We start from the raw sequence: 24854 nt of genomic DNA on the forward strand, positions 1-24854 counted from the left end.
TAGGATAAGGAATACAATTCTATGAAACTAGTTCCAGTTCCACATGCTGCTGCTTTTCTAACTGGAAAAGATGGTCAGTGGCAACACCCTTCACAATCTGTTCCTGTAAGTCCTGGACATTTGCGAAACAAGCAGTGAGGGGGCCACTTCTGCCAAACACTTAAGGAAAGAACACTAAGGGTGGATGTTGTTAAAAGATAGTTCTGTGTCTGCTTAATTATTTGTTTTTATGTCCCATTCTGCTGAGTGAGACACTATTGTACTTTTAAGTTTGTAAGTAGTATGTATTTCCAATCATACTATTTGTCCTGTTGGAGCAGTCAGCACCTAAACAGTTACTTTAAATACACATTCTAATTTGCAAAAAGAAAAGGAGTTCTTGTGGCACCTTAGAGACTAACCAATTTATTTGAGCATAAGCTTTCGTGAGCTACAGCTCACTTTACCCTCGTTTTTATGAAGGATGTTGGCCAGATAGCACCTCCAGTGATAAAATACACCTTCACTGTTTTCCAGGTGTTAATTTGCAAAAGGAGTATCTCATCCACCCATCTTGGAAAGGGAAGAGCTTTGGTTTTGCTTGCTGTAACTGAGGTGCTAGTCTTTCCTTAGTTTCCCATTTTGACAACCCACACACTCCCTAAAGCCCATCTACAATTTCACTTCTGTCAAAGAAAGACAATTAGATCTTATGCTAGGATTAAATTTTTATGCAAATTTTGGAGTAATGCACAGAAGCCATCCAAGACAAGGTAGGATTCAAAAAATCAAATGCTTAAGAACAAAAGATCCTATTAGTATTACATTGTTTCAACTTTTAAACAATGTTAAAAATAAAGTCCCCAAATCTTAAGTTTTAGCAGTACAGCTGTAAGTGACATGAATGTAGCTTCAATCCTCAACGATGAGTTGAGTAAACGTATTTTTGCATTTCTAAAGTGCCTTTCAGCCAAGGATCTGCAAACATAAGGCTTCAAGTGTTGCCAAAGAGCACACTATTGCCATAAGTCAGAAGTCAGGCCCCAAACAGAAGAAACACTGCAAAAATGGGGGAAAAAGTGATAATTTTTCTCATTCAGTAGCCACTACCAGCTCTCTGGCTATCTCAGTGGTTCTCAACTCTGGTCCACTGCTTGTTCAGGGAAAGCCCCCAGTGGGCCGCGGCATCCGCAAGTTCGGCCGATAGCGGCTCCCATTGGCTGTGGTTCGCCACTCCAGGCCAATGGGGACTGCAGAAAGTTGGAGCCACTATCGGCCAAACTTGTGGACGCTGCAGCCTGCCAGGGGCTTTCCCTGAACAAGTGGTGGACCAGAGTTGAGAACCACTGTGCTAGCTGCGTACAAGACAATGAAACAAAACGTACAAGGGTGTTGCCATAGTTCCCAGACAGTGGGCATGTGTTTATTGTGTGTGGCAGGGGGTGTTTTGTTTTTGAACACTGCTGTCTTACTAGGCAGGACAAGTTTGGGAAAATCATGTGCCACAATGGAAAGACTAAGGAGCTGCCTAATCTTATCATAACAGTGCAACCACTGCCTGTTTCATAGCACGAGTTTAGTAAATGTGATATAGCAGACAGAGGAAGTGTCCTTTCATTTTATTTGTTACATGTCTCCATTGTTTTTCCTTATCAGCATTAGATCCCATACTTTAGTTAATAATCCTTTTTTGGGAGGGGACCACTTCCCAATTTAAAAAAAAGCAGCCTTTATAAGCATAGTAGAGCTTTTTTGTTTTGTGGGGAACTGTGTGTACACAGTCAGCCAACAGTCAAGTAATATTAACTAATCAAGGATTGATGTATAAAGCTGCAGTTATAGAAAATATGTAGATAGACAACATTATAGAATGCTCTCCTTGATCAGATTGGCTATCAGCTATATTAATTCCTAAACAAGATTAAATTAATGGGGACATGGATGTTTAAAACAGAAGGCATTTGGTTTTGAGTTTTCCCCACCTTCAAGTAGAAAGGTGTAGATTTGGCTTTGATATAATTCATTAACACATTAAGCAGTAAACTAAATGCTCTGGGCACGCTCAACTAGCCCTTGCTGTGTTTCTTCTCCATGATTTGACAGCCTATATTCATAACATTTGTGCATATAGCATGTACTACAAGCTACCTATCTGATGACAGATACATTAACTTCCATAAACCAACAGTGATGCTTTATTTTTCTTCTGATGAGGACTCCATTTTGGAACTGAATCATTACTTGACGCTGATGAAGGGCCAAGGGAATTTGATTGCTCTTTGCTGGACTGTCTTCACATACACTTTACTGCTGGATTTTCACCTTAGTCTCACCCTATTCTATAAGCATGTCTCCCAACTGTGATTGTGGAGAATGACTTAAGTGGGTTTTATGTGTGATTAGAGTTACAGCAGAAGGTAGAGACAGATTGAAGATCATATCTAATGATTCACTTTTGTCATTTCTATAGGTATGTTAATCCTAAAAGCACCATACTTAGATTTTGAGTTTATGGTTTTGCTCATGACTGGCACTCTCTGAACAGTGATTAATACCTTAAACTATTAGTTGAATAAGGTTTGGATTTCTCTTAGGAGAAATCTACATCTCAAGAGAAGTTCCACAGATTCTGTATCCTCATCTGTAATAGGGTTTCATCTAAATATTAAAAGAACACAGCACTTGATAAGACTTCAAGCTCTACTTTTTGGTGCAGAGAAGTCTTTCTCCCAAAACAGAATCATGCCTATCACTTTTTAGCTGGTATATTTGGATATCTAAATTAAAAGAAGGTCCAATCTACCTCCTATTCCTCACTGTAAACAACTTCTGTAATATTCCCATAGCACTGTATTTTTCCATCCCCTAAGATTAGATGGGCTTTTAAGATCAATTGAACTGCTTCCAATTATTCTCTTGTGAATATATTTGGCAAGGCTCCAACTACTTGGAAAAGTGTAAATTCAAAATGCATTACAGCCATATCAAATCTGCATTATTGGCACTGAACCAGAGGACATGGGTGAGTCTTGTATCTGCATGTAATGTATTTCTTTTCTTTTAGTCCTGGCCAGTTGATCTTTGTTTCTGGTGAGAGTGACCCAGACACTCAAGATATCTGTACTTTCAAAACTAAAGAATTTGCTAGAACACTATCAAAGTAATACGTTGTCATTTGGTCCTAATCACTTTCATGGCAAGTAAGTTTTAAGTGACAAAAACACAGATCTTTGCTGTACTGCAGCTGCCTTCCTTGATGGAATAAAGGCTACTAGAATGCTACCTCTCTCTAGAAGACGACTGAAAAAAGATTGAAGTGCATTCTCCGTCAGCTGCATCTCTACTAACAACTGCTACAGAGTTTTCAGACTTGTCCTATGAATTGCACGTAAGGTCTTCAAATAGTAAATATCCAATAAGTAAGATTTCTTTAGACTTTGTGTTATAAATTGTATCAATCTGTCCAAATAGCCTGTTCCTCCAAGGATTAGGCCCACCACAAAATCTGATCTGCCAATTCACTGTTCCATGTTCACTTTAATAATGGATCAAATCCAAACACCTCAAAAGGCCAAGAGTTTGGATTCCAACCCTGAGTGCAGTACTGTTCATCTTTCAACTGCCTGTATGTGTCGCAATGTGAGAAATTCAGTTACAACAGATTAATTTAAAAGTTGTTTTCCCCCCTCCATTTATTTTTAAATCTTAAGGATGTGAATACTAGCGCACCACCACTGGAAAACAGCAAGCTATCGTTCACCAGACTTTTCCTTAAAAGTCACCTGTAAACAGGATAGAGGGGGCTAGAGAGATCTGAAAAAATAATAATAAATACCTTTAGAGGATGCTACCCATTTTCTTATTTTTTTTATTAGTTTTAAATTAGAGGCCTTAATATTGTACTTTTAACTTCTCAACTATTATTTGTGTCAAGGTAGTTGTTTAATCCAAGAAAGTTTTCCCACTTTCCATCTTCCAGCATAAAAAAGTTTTAAATATGGCATTGTTCTCTTTTGGTAAAATAAAGGGGAAGGAAGTTTACCTTGTTTCTCTGACCACTGGTAGAGGAATATCTAATTTGCCCAGTGACAAACCACATGCTTCGCAGATGGCTGAAGAGTGAAGTGAGACGAATAGTAACACAAAAACCTCAGTTGTTTACAGAATGTTCAGTTTAATCATTTTATCAAAGTTCTGATCGATTGTTGTAAAAATGTAAAAAAAAAAAGGTGGAACTAGTTCAAGCTAATGCTGTACATATGAAACAAACAAGTTAAACCATCAGAATGAAAGACCAGCAGAAGGAAGTTCACACCTATGTCACTCAGGGGACAGTAAATCTTGACAGACATGCCCCACTTCTAAAGAAGCATTCTGAAGCTGCCATTTAGAGACAAAAATTCCTATGATTTTTCAAAGCTTCAGAACCAGACACTTTTTTAATTTTATATATAAATAAGCAGTGTTCAACAATGACAATAACTCAAAGAATTTTCATGAAAGCATACTCCCTTCCACAAAGGCAGACATGTCCCTATGATGGCAAAGGAAGTTTAAACTAAGATGGACAGCATTTCTCTCCATTTGTTTCAGTGGATGCACTATTTTGAGCACTGTGTTTAGTATATACAACTGGTCAGCCTTTCCCAACAGTTCCCGAACAGTGGCTTGAGATACCACAGCTTTTTCCTATGATTATGTGATATGTTTTAACACTTGGCATTGGCAAATGTTTATACTTTAATGGCTTACACGACAGACTAAAATTCAGTGTAAGTGTAACTTTAGTTCCTATGCCAATGGGGTCTGGGGTGGGTGAACTGCACGGTCACTCCCATAGGAATAAACCTCTCTAGTGGCTTTCCATTCGGCGGGAAACTCACTATCCCAGGGCAGAAGTTAGCAACTAATGTCTTTGTCTTTTAAAACCTACCTATCAAAGTTATAGGCAAGAAGTGCTGGAAACAAGCGAATAATATGAATACAAAATATTGCTATTACAAACTCACTTACCCCATTGTATTCATAGATCTCAAAGCACTTTAAAATGGGAATCACTCTTATGCACCTTTGTATAGATGGGGAGACCGAGACACAGGACTTGTCCTAGATCACTGTGGAACAGCTGGGAATAGAACCCATGCCTAAGGGATTGGCACATTCAGGTTAGGAGCTTCTTAATATTTAGCAAACAGAAAATTTCTTGATTAGATTAAAGTTAGAATAAAGAGTAAGTGGTTGACATGGAAACTTTTTCATCTGCCCCTAAGACTGGGCCCCAGAGTCAGCAGCACTCTGCTGGTAAGAGTGAAGCACATTAGAGAAGAAAGATTCAAGTGTATTTTAACATGAAAAGCCCAAGATGATGGAGTTAATTTACCAGCCACAACTACATTTAGCTATCACTGAGCTTTTCAATACATTTTGAAACTTATCTAAGGACAACCTCAAGGTTTTCCCAATGAAGCCTATGAGAAACTTTCCATTCAGTTCAAATTTCCTGTCTTTTCATGCAAGCTTTCATACAAGAAGAGCCATTCACTAGCAAAGAAAATTTTGAAACCACTAGTTTGAATAAATAACTTAAAACCCCCAAAATAAATCTACACAATGTTAGATAGACGTTAAAGGAAATCTCCGGTGTGTTTCTATTGCTACAAGTTTCCAGTGTAAGGGAAATAATGCTCATTCCTTTGTGGGACTATCATCCCCATTCTAATAAAAGCTGCCACTTTTTAGAAAGGGAGAAAATTACTGCTCACCTGGGCAAGGGTCCTTTCTGAACACAATGTTCACGTGTGACAGCAACAAGAGCTACACTACGTTTTTACAAATGTAGGCTACCTACACATTTGTAGGTAGCCTAAATCTACAAAAGCATAGCCAATTGCTAATATAGGGTAATAGTTAATGTGGAATGTTTTTCTTCCATCCGTGACCCTCAGTTATACTTGACAATATGTTTCCTATATTACTCAGGATGTAACAAGTAAATATCATGCTACAAAAGCTCAGATTTTCCTTTAACTCCTCCCAAAGTATGTAAAGCCTACTTGAGGGTTTTGGATCACGTAGGTAAATCTATCATAAAATACTTACTCAGTACTGAAGAGCATCTTCTCTAAAGGAGAGAAAAATAGTATCGGAAACAAAATATCCTTCTCAAAATGCAGTCAGGAAAGTTCTGGTTCGTTTTATGCTGGTGTAAATCTGGAATATTTCTAATTAAATTAATAGCATTAACTCCATGTTTTCACCTGCACAGTTGAGATGGGAATTCAACCCAAAGATTAGTTATAGAACTAAATGTCTCTGATTAGCATTGACTTATTTTGGAAGGTGATTTTCTCCAACGCGGTCTTTTTTAATTAGCTAGATATCTTGTTTTTTCTCACTAGAGACTGGTAACTGCAGAACATCTCAGCAGGCTGGAGCTCCACAAAACTCCTCGTCCTGGAGTGAAATTTTTAGTCCCCTGTGGCTTCAGAGCACCAACAAGTTCTGTCACTGTAAAGCTGGCAGAGTGTCTGCCGCACAACGGAATCCCAGGTTTGAAGCAGAACTATCAGGAGTGTTTTGACTGCGGGCTGCACAGCGATACCTGTAGCAATAGGACTAGAAGGTGAGAAGAAAAAAGAAGTCACTTAAGTGCATATTACAGCTTATCTCTATGTCTACATAAGTAAGGGCTGGTTAGACTAATATCCCAGAGCATTTCAATTGCTGATGATGTTTGCTACTGACTGGCAAAGATCACACAGTCAAGCACCAGGCTGATGGGGAAAAGTTGGAAAAGCCTATTGGATGGAAGAGATGAAACTCAAGGAGAAATTCTGACAGTTATTTGCAAAAAACCAGAAGTACTTGTGGCACCTTAGAGACTAACAAATTTATTAGAGCGTAAGCTTTCATGGGCTACAGCCCACTTCATCGGATGCATTGAATGGAACATATAGTAAGAAGATATATATATATATACATACAGAGAAGGTGGAATTTGCCATACAAACTGTAAGAGGCTAATTAATTAAGATGAGCTATTATCAGCAGGAGAAAAAACACTTTTGTAGTGATAATCAAGATGGCCCATTTAGACAGTTGACAAGAAGGTGTGAGAACACTTAACTGAAGGAAATAGATTCAGTATGTGTAATACACAAAAACAGACTCCAAGGAGAAACTGCTGAGCTTGAATTAATATGCAAACTGGACACTATTAACTTGGGTTTGAATGGAGATTGGGAGTGGCTGGGTCATTACACATATTGAATCTATTTCCACATGTTAAGTATCCTCCCACCTTCTTGTCAACTGTCTAAGTGGGCCATCTTGATTATCAATACAAAAGATTTTTTCTCCTGCTGATAATAGCACATCTTAATGAATTAGCCTCTTACAGTCTGTGAGAGGCTAATTAAGATAGATAGATAGATATAATCTTCTTACTATACGTTCCATTCAATGCATCCGATGAAGTGAGCTGTAGCTTACGAAAGCTTATGCTCAAATAAATTTGTTAGTCTCTAAGGTGCCACAAGTACTCCTTTGCTTTTTGCAGATACAGACTAACATGGCTGCTACGCTGAAACCTCTAATAAATTTGTTATTCTCTAAGGTGCCACAAGTACTCCTGTTTTTTTTTTTTTTTTTTTTTTTGCAGATACAGACTAACACGACTGCTACTCTGAAACCTGACAGTTATTTGAACACTTGGTTACCCTTAATCCCACTCCACCTCCCGCCCCCATCTTTGTATATTTTGTTGAAGTTCTTCAAGACAGGGAACTAATAAATTGACTCTGTTACAAATGCAGCAAGAGGTACACCGGGAATAATTACCTACCTCGGATGTACTGAAAATGAAGGACAGTTTGTAAACTACTCTGAAGATTAAAAGCACTGTTATTTATGCAGTGCCACAGGAGGCTACGATGCTTTAGTCAGCAATACAGTGCTTACAGATACAAGCTTAATGGGGTTCTTGCAACAAATTTTTGGTGGCCTCAGAGTGCAGCCACCAAACTCTTGCTGGTGGTCACTGACAATTTTTCCTAAAATACTTAATTAACTTTAGGAAAAAAATAATAAATATGCACATATACACGTCCAAATCATTGTAATTTATTTATACAGGTTTTTTTTTGCAGACTCAATAATAAAAACAATGTACAGTTGTCTCTGTTCTTTACAGGACCTAAACAGAATAGAAACACAAATAAGGTGCTTTTCACATTCTTGTCTTTTTTTCTGGTTGTTTCTTTTGCTTTTTTTGATTGCCCCCCTCCCTTTTTTTAAGACTTGCTAGCTACTAAGTCTGTTATGAAAAGTGATATTAACAAACATACAAATGTCACTTTTCACAGCAGACTTACCCAGTCCCAGCAAGCCTGGGCACAAATTAAGTCCTGGATGGGGAGGTGGGTACGGAAGCAGAAGGGGCCAGGGCGATGGGGCACTGGGGGAGGCAGCAGTGGTCGAAAACCGGATGCCTGGCAACCCTAATTAATATTAACTTACTGAGAACTGTAATACATTTACTTTAGATGAAATACCGTAAACAGTAGTTGCACAAGCTTAAAGTACATATACATTAATATATTTAATGCAAGTCCATTTCAGAATGCAGTTCAGTGTATATTCCAATATACTTTTTCTTGCACTTTTCAGTTGTTTCCAGTATAGATAGCGTTTACGCTATTCTGCAGATTTTTAGTCAAAAAATGAAAATCTGAAAAGATTAGTAACTAATAGATCTCTCCCTCTATTCCCCTTTTAAAAAAAATCTGTATTCCATGCATTTGAAGAATTGAAAATTCTGATCATGTGTGAAGATCTTTATAGGTCAAATTTAGAATTGCATCCTGCCTCTCTCCCGCGCTGCCCCCCCCCCCTTAATTTCCAACATAAGACTGAAACATACTTAATAAGGCACAGATTAGATTCTAGTGTAGCACTTCATGGTTTGGACAATGAAACAGCGATAAGATCAGACAAATATTTCTCCGTTTAACCCAATCAATGTAGCTGTACAACATAATATTTGACAGTAAGAGTGCAAACTAGCCTTTTCTCATTGCACAAGATTTGTCGTCAAGGCATTCTATTATTCTACTTTTTCTCTTTGTATCGAATAAAACTGATTTAATGGGGCAAAGGGTCTTGATACATAAGGAGGATCTGGAAGTGAAAGGTACTGACATCTGTCTAGAAAAATCCTATTGACCATGACTGAATGACATCCTGAGGAAAAAAAGCAACTGGACTGAAGACCATCTTATGTTCTGGCATTCCTGTTGGTAGTCTTTTTAGGGATACCTATACTCTGATATAATCTATATTGCATCTTATATTGCTGCCACAAACATTTTCATTTAAAACAAAACCACTGGGATAGATGGTTCAGCTGCCTCTCAGAAGTTCTTGGGAAGCAATGATTTTGCGCTGACTGTTTCCTCTCTTGCTGGACTGATTTCAGAATAGGCTGCAATTATGTGGAAGTTCCCCTTTAGGAAAGTAAGAGGAGGAACTGTTATTTCAAATCTTTCTGATATGAGGGAGGCAGCACAGGATTATCCAGCGTGACCTACCCTCTCAGACTCTCTTTAATGTGGCCCCTCTGCTGGGACTGAAGCACATTGGTAAGGAACTGTCAAAAGCTTGCACTGCTAATTCTGTACCTGTTCTGTGCATAACAGGTTTGAATCTTCAGTGGTGGCAGTCAGGAATAGTTCACAAGCACTAAACAGTCAATGGAGACGATGCAAGGATTGACACACATACACACAGTCCCAAGTCAGTGGTTTCCAGTGTAGATAACTTTTGTGTTATACTGCAGATTTTTTAGTCCAAAAATGAAAATCTGAAAAGATTAGTAATTTATATATCTGTTTTGTGTGAGCACTGTCTCAACAACGTATGCACGCTTACCACACTTACAGTCCAACAAAAGGGATCAAATTCATCCCAGGTGTAATTCGCTCCACTAGCATCAAGGATAAATTTGGCCTAGAGTTTTTAATGGAAGGGCCACCAGAAATTATTCAGAAAGGATTAAATGAACTTCATACGGTTAAACTTTAGTCCCTCACCTTGGACTACCGATTTAAAAAGATAAACTTCCACTCCAGTTCGTATTTTCAGTTAGCAGAGAGTAAGAAACTTGCAGCAATTAGCATAACACAAATTTGAATAAGTTGGAGAGATTTCATTTCAGCACCTTTCAGATTTCCAGCACGCAGTATTAAATAATATGAAGTATGTTTTACTTCAGTTTAACAAACTGTAGGTACTGAAAATTTTTTAGCTTTCCCTCTTCCACTACACCATTTATTGGACTTTGCATTTTGCTCCCTTTTGGAGAATAAATTCACTGAAAGCATGATTAAAGCTGCAAAACTATGATGTTAACTTGGGACAAGCAAAAGGAGTTATTTGTAAAAACGTAGGTCAACACAAAAACTAGGGGTCTTTATCTACCTCTTCCTATCAAGTAGAACACTCCTCACTTTTTGGAAACAAACTCTCAAGTGACAAATATTCTAGAAGCATCTGCAGAAAGCAGAGGTAACTGGTTGTGTTTATATACAGACACTTTAACAATGGAATAGGATCTCTCCACCTCTCCCCTTGTAATGTTCAAATAGTGAGAGCATTTCAAACATTAATGAAGTGTGCCTTAATATTGAAAACTGAGAAGTCCACATTCATGAATTGCAATATGCTTAGAACAGTTAATATTTTGCATTTACCTTTGGAGATGCTAATGATTTTCCTACATACACTAATTAAAAATGTGATTAAACTGGCAGGTGTTTAAAAATGACATTATGGGATTCCTTTGTTCATCATCTTCCTTCCAGATCAAATGTGCTTGTTTATGACATTTATAAGAGTTGCCCCTTTTTGATCCAAGTGGCTAGTCAAATTTTGGGGCCCTGGGGACATTTCAGTTAGGAGGAGAAATTGGCAATACTCATATTTCTTTGATGCAATCTTGTTTATTTACAAGGAATGTCTGAAGTCCTAGTCTCTGAACACAGAAGGAATCAAATAGCAGGAAATTTCTTCTTTTGCTCGCAGAGCCAACAACAGCCTTTTCAGCTTGCACCCTCTCCCCAGGTGTCTTCCAGGTCATACATAGTCCTTCCAGCTGCTCCTTTGAGCTGTCTGTATCCCTCTGGTCCTCTGTGTTCTGTCTTCCCTCCTCTCCCTCTGTCCCTCCCACACACTCACTCCCCACTCCTCTTTGCCTAAAACAATATTCAACAAAACTTCTCAGGCAGGTTCAGATACTCCTTGTGTCTTAGGTGGGGGCTTATCCTTACAGTTATTTCAACTGCAAGGTGCATTCATGCCTATCAATCTCAATGATGTTTTAAACTCAGCCTGTAAAAAAGATTTCACCCAGCTCACAACAAAGATGTATTTTCCCCCCTGCACTGCCAGCCCTGCAAACGCAAACTGTTTTTTATTTCAGGCTCAACACCCCTTCCAGGAATGTAGGTTCCACAACTGGCATTTAGTTTGATCTAATGCGTGAGCCAAAAATAGAACCCAGTTCACACCACCATATAGCCTTGCAGTAAAAAGAATGAGAGTACTAAAAATATATCCAAGAAGTTTCATTTTCCCCCAAGAGACATGCCTACGATGAGAATCCTTTGATTCCCTGCAAAATGTCATGCAGAACAAGTTCTGTTGTACCTAGCAGCATGAGCTGTAGCTCATGAAAGCTTATGCTCAAATAAATTGGTTAGTCTCTAAGGTGCCACAAGTACTCCTTTTCTTTTTGTGAATACAGACTAACACGGCTGCTACTGTGAAACCATGCAGTAACTTGTGAGTTAGAGGGAAAGATTTTCATTGGTACAACCAGCAAGCCATCTAAAGGCTGCATAGCACAGTAGGACCCTGTATTGATGTACATAGCTCATGGAAGTACACACAGAGTCATTCATTTACACTCTCACAATTTCACAGGTGCAAATGGATTTTGCATGACTGACTTCTGAGTAGCTGGCTTATAAAGCTCATGATGTTAGAAAAAGAATCAGAATTGGAAGGGACCTTGAGAGGTCATCTAATCCAGTCCACTCCACTCAAGGCAGGACTAAGTATTATCTAGACTCAGAGCATCCCTGACAGGTGTTTGTCCAACCTGCTCTTAAAAATCCCCAATGATGGAGACTTCACAACCTCCCTAGGCAATTTATTCCAGTGCTTAGGAAGTTTTTCCTAATGTCCAACCTAAACCTCCCTTGCTGCAACTTAAGCCCATTGCTTCTTGTCCTATCCTCAGAGGTTAAGGAGAACAATTTTTCTCTCTTCCTCCTTGTAACAAGCTTTTATTTACTTGAAAACTGTTATCACGTCCCCTCTCAGTCTTCTCCAGATTAAGCAAACCCAGTTTTTTCAATCTTCCTTCATAGGTCATGTTTTCTAGACCTTTAATCATTTTTGTTCCTCTTCTCTAGACTTTCTCCAATTTGTCCACATCTTTCCTGAAATGTGGCATCCACAACTGGACACAATACTCCAGTTGAGGCCTAATCAGCGCAGAGTAGAGCGGAAGAATTACTTCGTGTCTTGCTTACAATACTCCTGCTAATACATACCAGAATGATGTTCGCTTTTTTTGCAACAGAGTTACACTGTTGACTCATATTTAGCTTGTGATCCACTATGACCCCCAGATCCCTTTCCGCAGTACTCCTTTTCCTAGGCAGTCATTTCCCACTTTGTATGTGTGCAACTGATTGTTCCTTCCTAACTGGAGTACTTTGCATTGGTCCTTACTGAATTTCATCCTATTTACTTCAGACCATTGCTCCACTTTGTCCAGATCATTTTGAATTTTAATCCTATCCTCCAAAGCACTTGCAACCCCTCCCAGCTTGGTATCATCCGCAAACTTTATAAGTGTACTCTCTATGCCATTATCTAAACCACTGATGAAGATATTGAACAGAACTGGACCCAGAACCGATCCCTTCGGGACCCCTCTTGTTATGTCCTTCCAGCATGACTGTGAACCTCTGATAACTACTCTGAGAACGATTTTCCAACCAGTTTTTTCCAATCAGATAATTTATCAGATCGCTCCATTTTTCTGTGAACGTTACATTTTGACAAAGTGAATTTGTACAGAGAGATTTTGCTATGTCAGACAAGTTTTAGCACTTCCCAGAGGAACCACTGCACAATCATTCATCTGCAAATAGCCATTCTGAGGATAAAACCATCCCTACAGATTCCAGGGCACTTTTTTTTTTTTTTTTGGTAAGATGTTTACTGTAATGTTAGTTTACCAACATTTCCCCACTCTTCTGCTGCTGTGCTGTAGGCTGTGTACCACTTACTACTCTTACACCTCAGAGGTGGCTGCAGTCCCTTGGTACTGTATACAAGTCATTCAGGATCCTTTAGGATGAAGGATAAATTTACTTGCCTATGAAGTCTGTAGAGGAGTTGTCATTCTGATAAGAATTTCTCATCAGAAAAACTCTCTCCCCTCTCCCCCGAAAGCAGATCTGGGTCAACCAAAACATTTAGCTAATTTACATCAAATTTGCTGAATTTTTAATAAAAAAAAAGACTCAAAAAATCTGAAAAAAACCAAACCATTTGAGCTTTTGATTTGAAATGTCAGTTTTGAAATTTACTTACATTTTATTAAAATTAAAATACCCTAAAAATATATCAAACAAAACATTCTGATATTTCAGAACAGCCAGAGAACTGGAAAAGAAGTCAGTTATTCACACAGCTCTAATTCTGATATACTTGCAAAACAATCTCTGCTATACAAAATAATTTGTGGTGTTCTATCATCTAAGGAAAGTAAGTAATTTAAGCCTCCAACTTCCATTTTAATTTCTTTGGGACTTGGGCACCTAACTGCCTTGTAGTATATTGAAAACTGTATTAAAATTATAAACCATCACTTTAAATTCTCAGAGTCTTTCCTGGTCCTTCTTTCAGGCCAGGTGCTCAGTGAGAAAACATGTGATCTGGATTTTCAGTCAGACAGTCAGCAGAGCCAGTCTAGAATAAGGTGGGGGTGAGTTATGCTTCTCTACTGTATGGAGCAGCCTGTTTTCCCTCTGTGTTTTGGTTTGTGTGTGTTAAAGTTCTGGGGTTTAAGAAATAAGTAGTGTCCTGCTACATACTGAAGTGTCCATGTAGACCCTGCAGCCACATGCTAGAAGTTCTGTAGTGCATTTTGATCGACCCCACTTTGAAATGGGAGTAGATCAAAGCACAGCAAAAAACTTTTACTGTGTGGCTATGCCTAAACTTGCAGAGTTTTTGCACTGTCAGTTTCAACGGTGATAGTGAACCGGTGAAAGAAAAGCGCTGGTTTGTGTACTCACTTAATTCCACAGGCATCAGAGTGTGTTACATTACATTTGCAGAGCAGCGCACTGAGGGCAGCTATTCCACAGTGCAGCTCTCCATTTTGACGATAGGTCTTGTGGGAAGGGGCGGAGTGATCACGGGACATCCTGGGTCCCTGCACAGCCTCCTCTCCCCAAACACTAATCAGCTCCAGTAGCTCAGCATTGCTCCAAGCAGGGGATCATTTTCTCCATGGAGCAGGCATTGTCACCTGACCAGATCACAGAATCATAGAATATCAGGTTTGGAAGGGACCTCAGGAGGTCATCTAGTCCAACCCCCTGCTCAAAGCAGGACCGATCCCCAATTAAATCATCCCAGCCAGGGCTTTGTCAAGCCTGACCTTAAAAACTTCTAAGGAAGGAGATTCCACCACCTCCCTAGGTAACGCATTCCAGCGTTTCACCACCCTCCTAGTGAAAAGGTTTTTCCTAATATCCAACCTAAATCTCCCCCACTGCAACTTGAGACCATTACTCCTTGTCCTGTCATCTGCTACCTCTGAGAACAGTCTAGATCCATCCTCTTTGGAACCCCCTTTCAGGTAGTTGAAAGCATCTATCAAATCCCCCCTCATTCTTCTCTTCTGTAGAGTAAACAATCCCAGTTCCCTCAGCCTCTCCTCATAAGTCATGTGTTCCAGTCCCCTAATCATTTTTGTTGCCCTCCGCTGGACTGTCCAATTTTTCCACATCCTTCTTGTAGTGTGGAGCCCAAAACTGGACACAGTACTCCAGATGAGGCCTCACCAATGTTGAATAGAGGGGAACGATCACGTCCCTCGATCTGTTGGCAATGCCCCTACTTATACATCCCAAAATGCCATTGGCCTTTTTGGCAACAAGGGCACACTGTTGACTCCTATCCAGCTTCTCGTCCACTGTAACCCCTAGGTCCTTTTCTGCAGAACTGCTGCCTAGCCATTCGGTCCCTAGTCTGTAGCGGTGCATTGGATTCTTCCGTCCTAAGTGCAGGACTCTGCATTTGTCCTTGTTGAACCTCATCAGATTTCTTTTGGCCCAATCCTCCAATTTGTCTAGGCCCCTCCGTGTCCTATCCCTACCCTCCAGCGTATCTACCACTCCTCCCAGTTTAGTGTCGTCTGCAAACTTGCTGAGGGTGCAATCCACACCATCCTCCAGATCATTTATGAAGATATTGAACACAACCGGCCCCAGGACCGACCCTTGGGGCACTCCGCTTGATACTGGCTGCCAACTAGACATGGAGCCATTGATCACTACCCGTTGAGCCCAACAATCTAGCCAACTTTCTACCCACCTTATAGTGCATTTATCCAGCCCATACTTCTTTAACTTGCTGGCAAGAATACTGTGGGAGACAGTGTCAAAAACTTTGCTAAAGTCAAGGAACAACACGTCCACTGCTTTCCCTTCATCCACAGAACCAGTTATCTCGTCATAGAAGGCAATTAGATTAGTCAGGCATGACTTGCCCCTTGGTGAATCCATGCTGACTGTTCCTTCACTGTCCTCTCCTCTAAGTGCTTCAGAATTGATTCCTTGAGGACCTGCTACATAATTTTTCCAGGGACTGAGGTGAGGCTGACTGGCTTGTAGTTCCCTGGATCCTCCTCCTTCCGTTTTTTAAAGATGGGCACTACATTAGCCTTTTTCCAGTCGTCCGGGACTTTCCCGGATGATAAGTGAGCACTTGCCAAGAAAACAGGAAGGGGAATTTCAAAGTTCCTGGGGCTTTACAGGAAGGAGGGGTGGATGTCTATTTAGGTGACCGCTCTGCCCGCAACTCCGCTGTAGACACTGTGGGATATCCTGTGGAGGCTAAAAGCTGTGTAAACAGGAAGAACGTGTCTTCACTTGCTCATCACCACAAAAGCATCACCAGTAAGAGCTGTACACCTCTCGTGGAGGTGGTTTTCTTTGTGTGGTGAAACTTCTGAGTTTCACTGCAAAAAGTCATTGGCAAGTGTAGACGCTCCCATGGTTTCTGCACAAAAAAGGGAAACTCCTTGGGAAATTCCAGCCTAAAGGGGTTTGTCTGTGCCATTCACAACATTATGGGCCCATCAGTTATCTGACATTACGAACACCTTCTTCAGATGTTGCATTGCCGTAAAACAATCACTAGTTCTGAATTGAAATTTGATGTCTCTCTGCCTATGAAGGAAAGTCACAAGAACAAGGAATGGGGACAGGCTGCTTTCTAGACGGGTAAATATATTTTACTACTTTGTAGTGGCTTATATTCCAGGATAATAGGCCGAGTAGTGGATTCCTTTGTATAACCAAATTCAGTGCAGTCAAGTTTTGCCCATTCAGTGTGGAGACACTTCACTGGTGTTTACCTCCATTAACTGTTAAGTGCCTCCACCTAAGGAAAAATTCAAGCTATAGTTCTTGATATAGGTACAAACGATGAACCCAGAGAACGTTTTTTGCCCTGAGCAAAAATACTGTGTACGGTAACTGCCACGCATGCTGCAGAGGGCTCTGTGCAACTCATGATATTACAAGAAGCAGCATCCTACTACATTTTACAAGACTATCTGCTTTGAAAATAAAGTGGTTAGCAAGGTTCTCGCTCGCTCTCACACACACACACTCCCCCATCTCCGCCCACACCCTTTGCCAACTCTAAAGGGAGCAGAGGAATCAATTTAAATGGTTTTTAAAAGGCATCTAATAAAGAATTCTTTGTACTATACAATTTTTTGGTCTTAATACACAGCCTACTTTTAACACCTAAAAAAAGACTTGAATCTTTAAAAGCCTTTAAAATGGGTCACATTATTCATCAGTAAAGAAGATTCTATTCCAGTGTTAATTTAATCAAAGCTGCTAATTAACGTGTGACATTGATTTCACCCAAGAAGGAAATCAGTGCAGAAAATGTGACCTTACATTCTCACAGGAAATTTAATCTAATTATGAGGATGATTTACCAGCTGCAGGCTTTGAGAAGGAAAGGAATGGAATGGGTTTGTTTTTAATCTGAACAAATACACAAAGAGGGACATGTTTTTAGTGTAATGTGAACAGAGTTTGGGCCACAGCTGTGGTTCATGCCAGAAGCTGGGAGTTAAATCAATAAGACTTGAAAGGCTATTGTAAGATGGTAGTAATCAAACTCTTCAGAAATAATTTCAAGTCTCTCACTGCTATCCAAGCTGAAAGCTCCATCTCTTACCAGTTTCTCTTCAACAAGCCATCACCCAACACATTCCTGTTGGGTAAAAGCTCTTTCTCAAACTGAAAGTCACACTTGTCACGGATGGTGTACCGTGTATTCTTACAAGTAACAATGAAGATTACTAAAAATGAAAGTAGCAGAGGATGTATTTACACATCAGTTTTACTCTCTGCAGTTGGTAGCAGGTGGGGTGCAGTCAGTTTCACTATTTCCCTCTCTAGTCAGTTAACAAGAGAGAAAATGACTAATTGAAAAGACCCTTAGCAAGAAAGTCTTTTCTGCTGTTTAAGAAAAAAAGAAAGAAAGAAATCCCTAAAGTTTCAGGACATGCTGCTAAAAGGAGGGCTCTATCAGAAAGTGATTTTTTTCATTAGTCTATTTTAAAATATTCAGTTTGATGGCTCCCCTTTCACTCAGATAAGCCCTGGCATTACACCTTGTGGCTATTTATGAAGGGAGCAACATAAATATAATGGTGTTATACAGGGTTGCAACTAGATTTCCGTATGTTTGACATCTTAGTCCTACACTTTGATATACCCTTTTGTCCATATAAGTTTCCTCGCAGGCTGAATAATTTTTCCTGGAAGTATGAAGCAGGTTGGTCAAGCAGTAACTGAGTTATAGGTGATGAAAGTGTAATATGCAAGATACTTCTTACAGTGCACACTTTGGAGAAAGACTAAAAAGTGGTTTGGCTTTAGAAGTTTGAACTCTTAGGCTCAATCCTTCACAACTAGCAGTGTATGGAGTAGCAACACTGGTCTAAGATGGACACAGTGAAAATATTAATAAAACAGCTGGAGCATCAATCTATTTTATAGATTAAGAAAATATTTACAAGAAGGTTCAATAAATGCAGCTGCAGAATTCCAGAATAGTGTTAATCCAGTTTCAAAACTCCATAAAACCTTATAAAAAGAAAAGGAGTACTTGTGGCACCTTAGAGACTAACCAATTTATTTGAGCATGAGCTTTCGTGAGCTACAGCTCACTTCATTGGATGCAAACCTTATATTTGACACAGAGAGAAAGAGACTAGTTATTGCCTCTTGTTAAATTCTCTCTGCAAAGAGATGCAACATCACTGGACTGAATGTTTACATGAGATTGAGTAACATTTCAAAAAGGCTTTCACGTGGAATCCATTAATCCCTCACCACAGCATTAGTGAAATGTTAGTCTTTGGGAGGAAAGAAAAAACAATGAGTCTCATCATCTCAGACTAACAGCCCTCCCAAACTCTCTGAAGCTCTCTCAGTTTCTCCATTTGTCATATTCTTGCTTCCAATCCGCTCAAAGCTTTTCTAGTTTTACTATTAGTAAGAAAATTAACACTTTATTAGCCTAAGCCCCTATTGGGACCATCTGCTTCCTCCCCTGTTCCTCTGAGGCTTGTCCACTAAAGCGCTTCCCCTTTTCTCCCGTGTGTGGGGAGCCTATGTAACACAAGGAAAGTTTTTTTGCACCCATTCATCTCAGCAAGCACTGAGTCATTTCAGGATACTGACGTAAGCATAAGCTCTACCAGCATTCTTGCAGCTAACATGGTTTACTGGTGAGGCAGTGTGGTAGGACTGCAGGTGTACACACTTGCAAAAAGGAGTTATGCTCCAGCTTCCCTCACATTGGCCTGGCTCAGCTGGCACCACTCTTACCTCTGAACTTGGTGAGTTCAGCTTCTAAACTAGGATTTAGACTTGAACAAGTGAAAGCTAGTACAGCCCTAGGGAAAGGGCTTGTGGGGAGGGAAGATGGAGGTGCTACACTGCCATAAGGATTTCATCCTGACAACTGTCCAGAAGCAATCTGAAGACTATATTGCAATTTACAAAATGAGTGAAGGATAATCCTATTTGATGGTTCCAATATTTCCCCTCTCTAATCTTGCATTCTAATCCACAACACTGTGTGCAAGCTACTGCAGAGTCTCCGTAGCAGTCACTTTCACAAACTCAGTAGTACCTGACATTTTTATATTTACCTACACAGTTCCTGCATCACCAGGATCTAACTAACAACTGTGCCTTGAGATGATTGACATATGAAAGGTGCAGTACAAAGCTACTTATTTTTTGCTGAATTTGGGCATAACTTCCCCATCAACACAGAGGCAGAAGGATGTTTAAAAACCAGGGATAATTTAGTTCTTGACTGTGAAATATGCCTATTCACTGTATAGCAGTATAGCTATAACATAGCAAGGCACAGTTGTGTGTGTTCCTTCCTTACACTAATTCCGATTTAAAACGCAGTTTAAGTAATACTATCCTGAACCAATTTAATCTGGAATTGTGGAGCACATGTTTTCAGATTAGGTAGTGTTTTTTTTTTTTTAATTTTCCTATTTCACCAGTATTTAGTTGATTTAATGCTTACAGCTCCCAAAATGCAAGAAAAATACATGGTAGAGAACTACATGCAAGAAAATTACAGAATGAACATGAGCATTGGCTACATTCTGCAATTCTGGAAACATGATTATTAAAAAGAAAGGAACATCAGTTCTCTTCTCCAATACCGAATTTTTTACCTTACAGCAAAAAAGGCAAGACACTGAATTCTGGAGAATGTTATTTTGCATATTTCCATGACTACTTGCTAATTTTAGCAATGACTAGAGTAATTCTGTGATCAAATGTCATCAGATATTGCTTAAATTACCTTTATAAAATAAATGGTTTTAACATAGGCACATTTACCTTTTTATAAAATGGAAATTCCAAAAAGTCCATGTTCTCTCAAAAGTCTTAAGAAATAAGATGTGCATTGTCAAAAGCCTTTGCACTTATAAGTACATCTGCTTAACTTGTAGAAGGTTCCTAAACATTAAACAGGTTTCAGAGGAACAGCCGTGTTAGTCTGTATTCGCAAAAAGAAAAGGAGTACTTGTGGCACCTTAGAGACTAACCAATTTATTTGAGCATGAGCTTTCTGTGCTGGAAATGGCCCACCTGTTGATCACTTTAGATAAGCTATTACCAGCAGGACAGTGGGGTGGGAGGAGGTATTGTTTCATATTCTCTGTGTATATATAAAGTCTGCTGCAGTTTCCACGGTATGCATCTGATGAAGTGAGCTGTAGCTCACGAAAGCTCATGCTCAAATAAATTGGTTAGTCTCTAAGGTGCCACAAGTACTCCTTTTCTTTTTCCTAAACATTAAACATCTCCTAAAAATTAGAAAAGAACAGAGAACAACTCCAATAATCCTCTTCTAATTGACTTCTGGGCACAACAAGGTTTTATTTTAAGATCTGTTCTAAAAAGGAAGGTTTTGGTCAGAAAAAAAAATTATGGAAGCCCCCAAGATCTCTAGTAATATTTGCTATAATAAAAAGATAATCAACCCCCTCACCCCCGTGCACACACACCCCTCAAAAAAACACTGAATGCTATGTGTTGACTTCAAGAGTGCATACTGAAAATGGTTGCGAACTGCGAGGAAAACTCTACATACAAAAATGCAAGTACCATAAATGACACCATCCTCTGGAAGAGAAGATAGGTTTCGGTTCCTCCAGTGATAACAATCATTAAGGTCTGGAATGGAATGGTACAGGACATAGTACAATGGGGTCTCCAGAGTACTCAGGAGAGCACACATGATATGTGGGAAGTACCGGCAGTTGAGGACTTTACCAAATACTGTCCTGTAAATGATGGAACAGTGAAGTAACCTTTAAGGACTCACACTGCAATAACTTTGCAAGCCTGGATCTGACAATGTTTGCAAAAAGTAAATTCTCTTTTTGCAAGCTCTCATGTCAAGCCAGAGTAAAATGGTACCATACAATATTGGTTTGGTTAACTTTGTAAGAGGCTGTTTGTTGTACTGAATAATGTGGAGCATCTACAACCAAGTTCGCATCACGTCAAACCTAGACATTCCTAGAAGTGGCATCAACTAGACCAGTAAGTGGAGATCAATGACAAAATTGGCTACTGTCTCCTATGGAGATGGGACAGCTAAATTCTGAGATCATGTCTCTAGATGTGGAAAACTGGTACTTTATCACCTCTGGTAATATGGGAACCTGACTTTGCTTCATTGAGATATTTACATATCCTTTCAAGGGTACTACCATGATAATTATCTGAGCAATTAAAAAATGTAACCATATAATGTTTATGCAGTATTTTTGAACTATTCCTGTGTACCAAGTATCAGGTTCCTATTATATGTTAATAGCCTAATATATTTATTTCAGCTTAGTCTCATTAGATAATCACAAATAAATGTAGACAAAAAAATAGAAAGCAGTAATTACTAACAACAACCTGATAGCTAAACCAGTGAGGTTTGCTGTGGGTCTTTTAGCTTTACCTTATGGCACATATAGGATCCACCTTTCTTCACTCTGTCAGTCCCTGATGAGGGCCCTTTCTGTGGATGGAAGGACACCAGTTACTTTTCTTCTGAAAAAGAGCAACAGCCAATTACAGGGTAAAGGTACAAAGTGGTAAGAGCAGGAAAATGGAAGAGGAATGACCACCAGCATTCAAAACAAACAAACTGCAGCTGTTTCTGAAACCGGAGAAGCTTGAAATAATTGCATTGCAGGAGACTGGAAGCCAGGACAGAGTAATTGTTCTGATTTCACCACTGTAATAAGTACTTAAAATTTTAATCATTGTTCTACCTGTCAAGAGGGCAGTGTGCTATCTTGTTTCTTTAAAGAAGCTCATAATATACTGTAACAAGCAGAATGACAAGTGTGAAGAGTAATGATGTTGAAGAAAGATATGAAAAAAGCTCCGCTGTTGCAGAATTCCCATAAGAGACAAGATCATAATCTTCACCTGTCATTTACACTGCACTGCCTCTCTCCCCATCCACATGTCGCATGGAAGCGGCTGAAGAGTTCAGTGCTTTCTGCGAGGCCCAGTGTGGCCCTTGTGTAACTGTATGGGCCTGCAATTAAAGGCATGTTTTGTGTGCACACATTTTAGGAAGGGCAGGCCCACAATGTCTTCTCATGCAGACTTTAATTTCACAATCCCTTATGAATTCCACCCCCACAAGTAAGAGGGGTTGCCCAGCCATTAGAACAGGGGGCTGTAAGTCAGGAAACCAGAGTTCTGCTAATGGCTTGGCTACATTCTCAGTATGGGAATCTGGGCACATCTGTGCTTGCCTCCCTTAGCTGTGAAATGGTTACCATACTGCTCGCCTGCTTTTGTAAGTATTAACTAGCTAGTGCATGGGAAGCACTTTGAAAACCTGGAAGAAAGGCATTACAAGATACAAGCTCCTGCTGCGTTTTATATTTGTCTACACCACTAATTTATACACAGGCTACTTCCAAAGGGAAAATTTCCCAGAAGAGTCCAAGTAAAAGTTGCTCTCTCCCCTTCACATGAAACTCCACCTCTAGGCAGGAAGAGCTTTACTATCTCAAACTGGCAAGACATGCAAGAGAATATGTCTTGCTTACAAAAGCTATAAATATTATCTTAAATAATAGGTTATGGATTGTTTTGCTGGCATACTGAGCCTAAAATCAGTATCAAAATGAAAAACTTTTACTTGGCCAGGGTAAATGCACTGACATAGACAGGTATTCAGATTCCTGTACCTACTGAACAATCATATATTCTGCAAATTACTTGAAATAGTTCAGTCAAGTGTCTCAGTGCAAGTCTCACAGATAACTCCAAGTAAATGAGGAATTCCTTATGTGGCAGCAAAGAATTTTAAAGTTGGCATGATGTATAAAACAAGGTTCTGTATTTCTAAAGAGAAAAAAAAAAACAGCGATATACTTAAAAAATGATATTTGTAAAATATCAGTCGCCTGTTTTTTTAATCTATGCCGCCTGGTTTTTAAATGGGGAGAAGGGGGACAAAGACCATACAGTAAATTCACCGTAATTCAGTTACTCATTTTTATCCTTACAACTACAGAGGTGGGGTGGGGATTACTGCAGGTTTTTTTTCACTCTAGTAACTGAAGAGGTGATATACAAGCATCTTTCCAAATCTCTTTCCAAACTATTCTACAAGCAATGCCACAGTATAAAATCCAAATTCATCTGTTTCCTGGATTTGGCTTTATTACCAAATAAGCTACAACAATCAGCTCAAACCTTCTCCCCAGACTTGGCTGCTCTTAGGGTTGCTCTGTCAGGACTCCTCCGCACACACCCTAGCTTTTCCCTTACCTGTGAGCCATTCCCACCTCCCTTATAACCACCCACCTGCCTCAATCCATCAGTAGCACTCAACCTTTCCGTGAAGGAACACCACCCGCCAATAAGATGGGGAGTTTAAGGAAAAGACTTCCAGCTTTCTCCACAGCAATTACAGAAATGATTCCCCTCTCTAGTACGGATACAAGAAGTGTAGAGAGCCATATTAGTCTTCATAACACACTTGAAAGGAGGCCCACATACCCTGTGTATTCAGGAGTTTACACTTTCCTGCAGCTTTTAAACAGTCTGCATCTTGTGCAAAATGCTCACCCCAGGAAATCAGTCCTCAGAACTATAGAACAGGTGTAAGAAGGATAACTCAGTCTCTGGCCTATTGAGTCCTAGACATCTCTGTTGAGGTGGTCAACAAGGACATCATTTTGTTTGAAGTGAGAAGCGGACATCCCTTCCCCATGGACTGTGCCTTGACAATTCAAGTAGATACCTAGAAGAGAGAGGATTGTGCAAAGTGGCCAAACCTCAGGAAAGCTACTTCACTGAAGAATTTGTTCTCTTCAAAAATCCATTGCCAAAATGATGTGGCCTGTGTGACATAATGAAACCACCTCAAGGAGCGGCAGTAGCTATGCCGTGAGAGAAGCTATGCACATTACCATTTACACCAGTGAAACTTGTCACTCAGAGGTGTGTTGTTTTCATACCCCTGAGTGACATAAGTTTTGCCGACGTAAGTGATAGTGTAGACATGGCCTTAAAGTATCAGCACTTAACCATTTCAGTGCTGATCACTGTAGAAGAACCATCCAGCTGGTGTGCATATCTCACAATTCCAGCTTATTTCCAGGAGTCACCACCATCCCCTACCTAGCTGCCAAAACTCCCAGCTTCTCCACCACTCCTCAAGAGACTTAGGAAGCATAAACATCTCCATGGCATGTTGAAAAGAAAGAGTGGAAATACCCTAAAATAAATTTAATATAATAAGCATACACTACAGAAATTACTGTGCTGAAAGTTTTATTTTTATCACTGTTTAATAATCTCCATTTTAGAAGTTTACCTGAAGTTGCCACAGTTTCCAAACTACTTGATTAGGGCACAATTTAACCACGGGTAAAGGAGATTACAAGGCATCAGATGTAGCTATGGATC

The 24854-nt window shown here is 39.7% G+C and overlaps 1 protein-coding gene and 1 long non-coding RNA gene across 4 annotated transcripts in view; one reads left to right on the top strand and one right to left on the bottom strand.

The window, feature by feature from the left end:
- Positions 1 to 4133: 4133 nt before the first annotated feature.
- The window catches only part of SUMF1 (sulfatase modifying factor 1), a 74941-nt gene continuing 54220 nt past the window's right edge, over positions 4134 to 24854 (bottom strand). For all 3 annotated transcript variants that reach the window (XM_048859281.2, XM_048859289.2, XM_048859288.2), the window contains 2 exons: positions 21874 to 21933; positions 4134 to 6594 (listed from right to left, as the gene is read on the bottom strand). In XM_048859281.2, coding sequence (XP_048715238.2) covers positions 6484 to 6594; positions 21874 to 21933 — 171 coding nt within the window. In that variant the 3' untranslated portion in view covers positions 4134 to 6483. The remainder of the gene's footprint in view (positions 6595 to 21873; positions 21934 to 24854) is intronic.
- On the top strand, positions 6468 to 8153 carry LOC142072679 (uncharacterized). The gene is made up of 2 exons (XR_012669192.1): positions 6468 to 6601; positions 7640 to 8153. It is a non-coding gene; the product is annotated as an uncharacterized LOC142072679 (long non-coding RNA).

The sequence above is a fragment of the Caretta caretta genome, chromosome 7 (genome assembly GCF_965140235.1).
Source record: "Caretta caretta isolate rCarCar2 chromosome 7, rCarCar1.hap1, whole genome shotgun sequence".
Taxonomy (NCBI): domain Eukaryota; kingdom Metazoa; phylum Chordata; order Testudines; family Cheloniidae; genus Caretta; species Caretta caretta.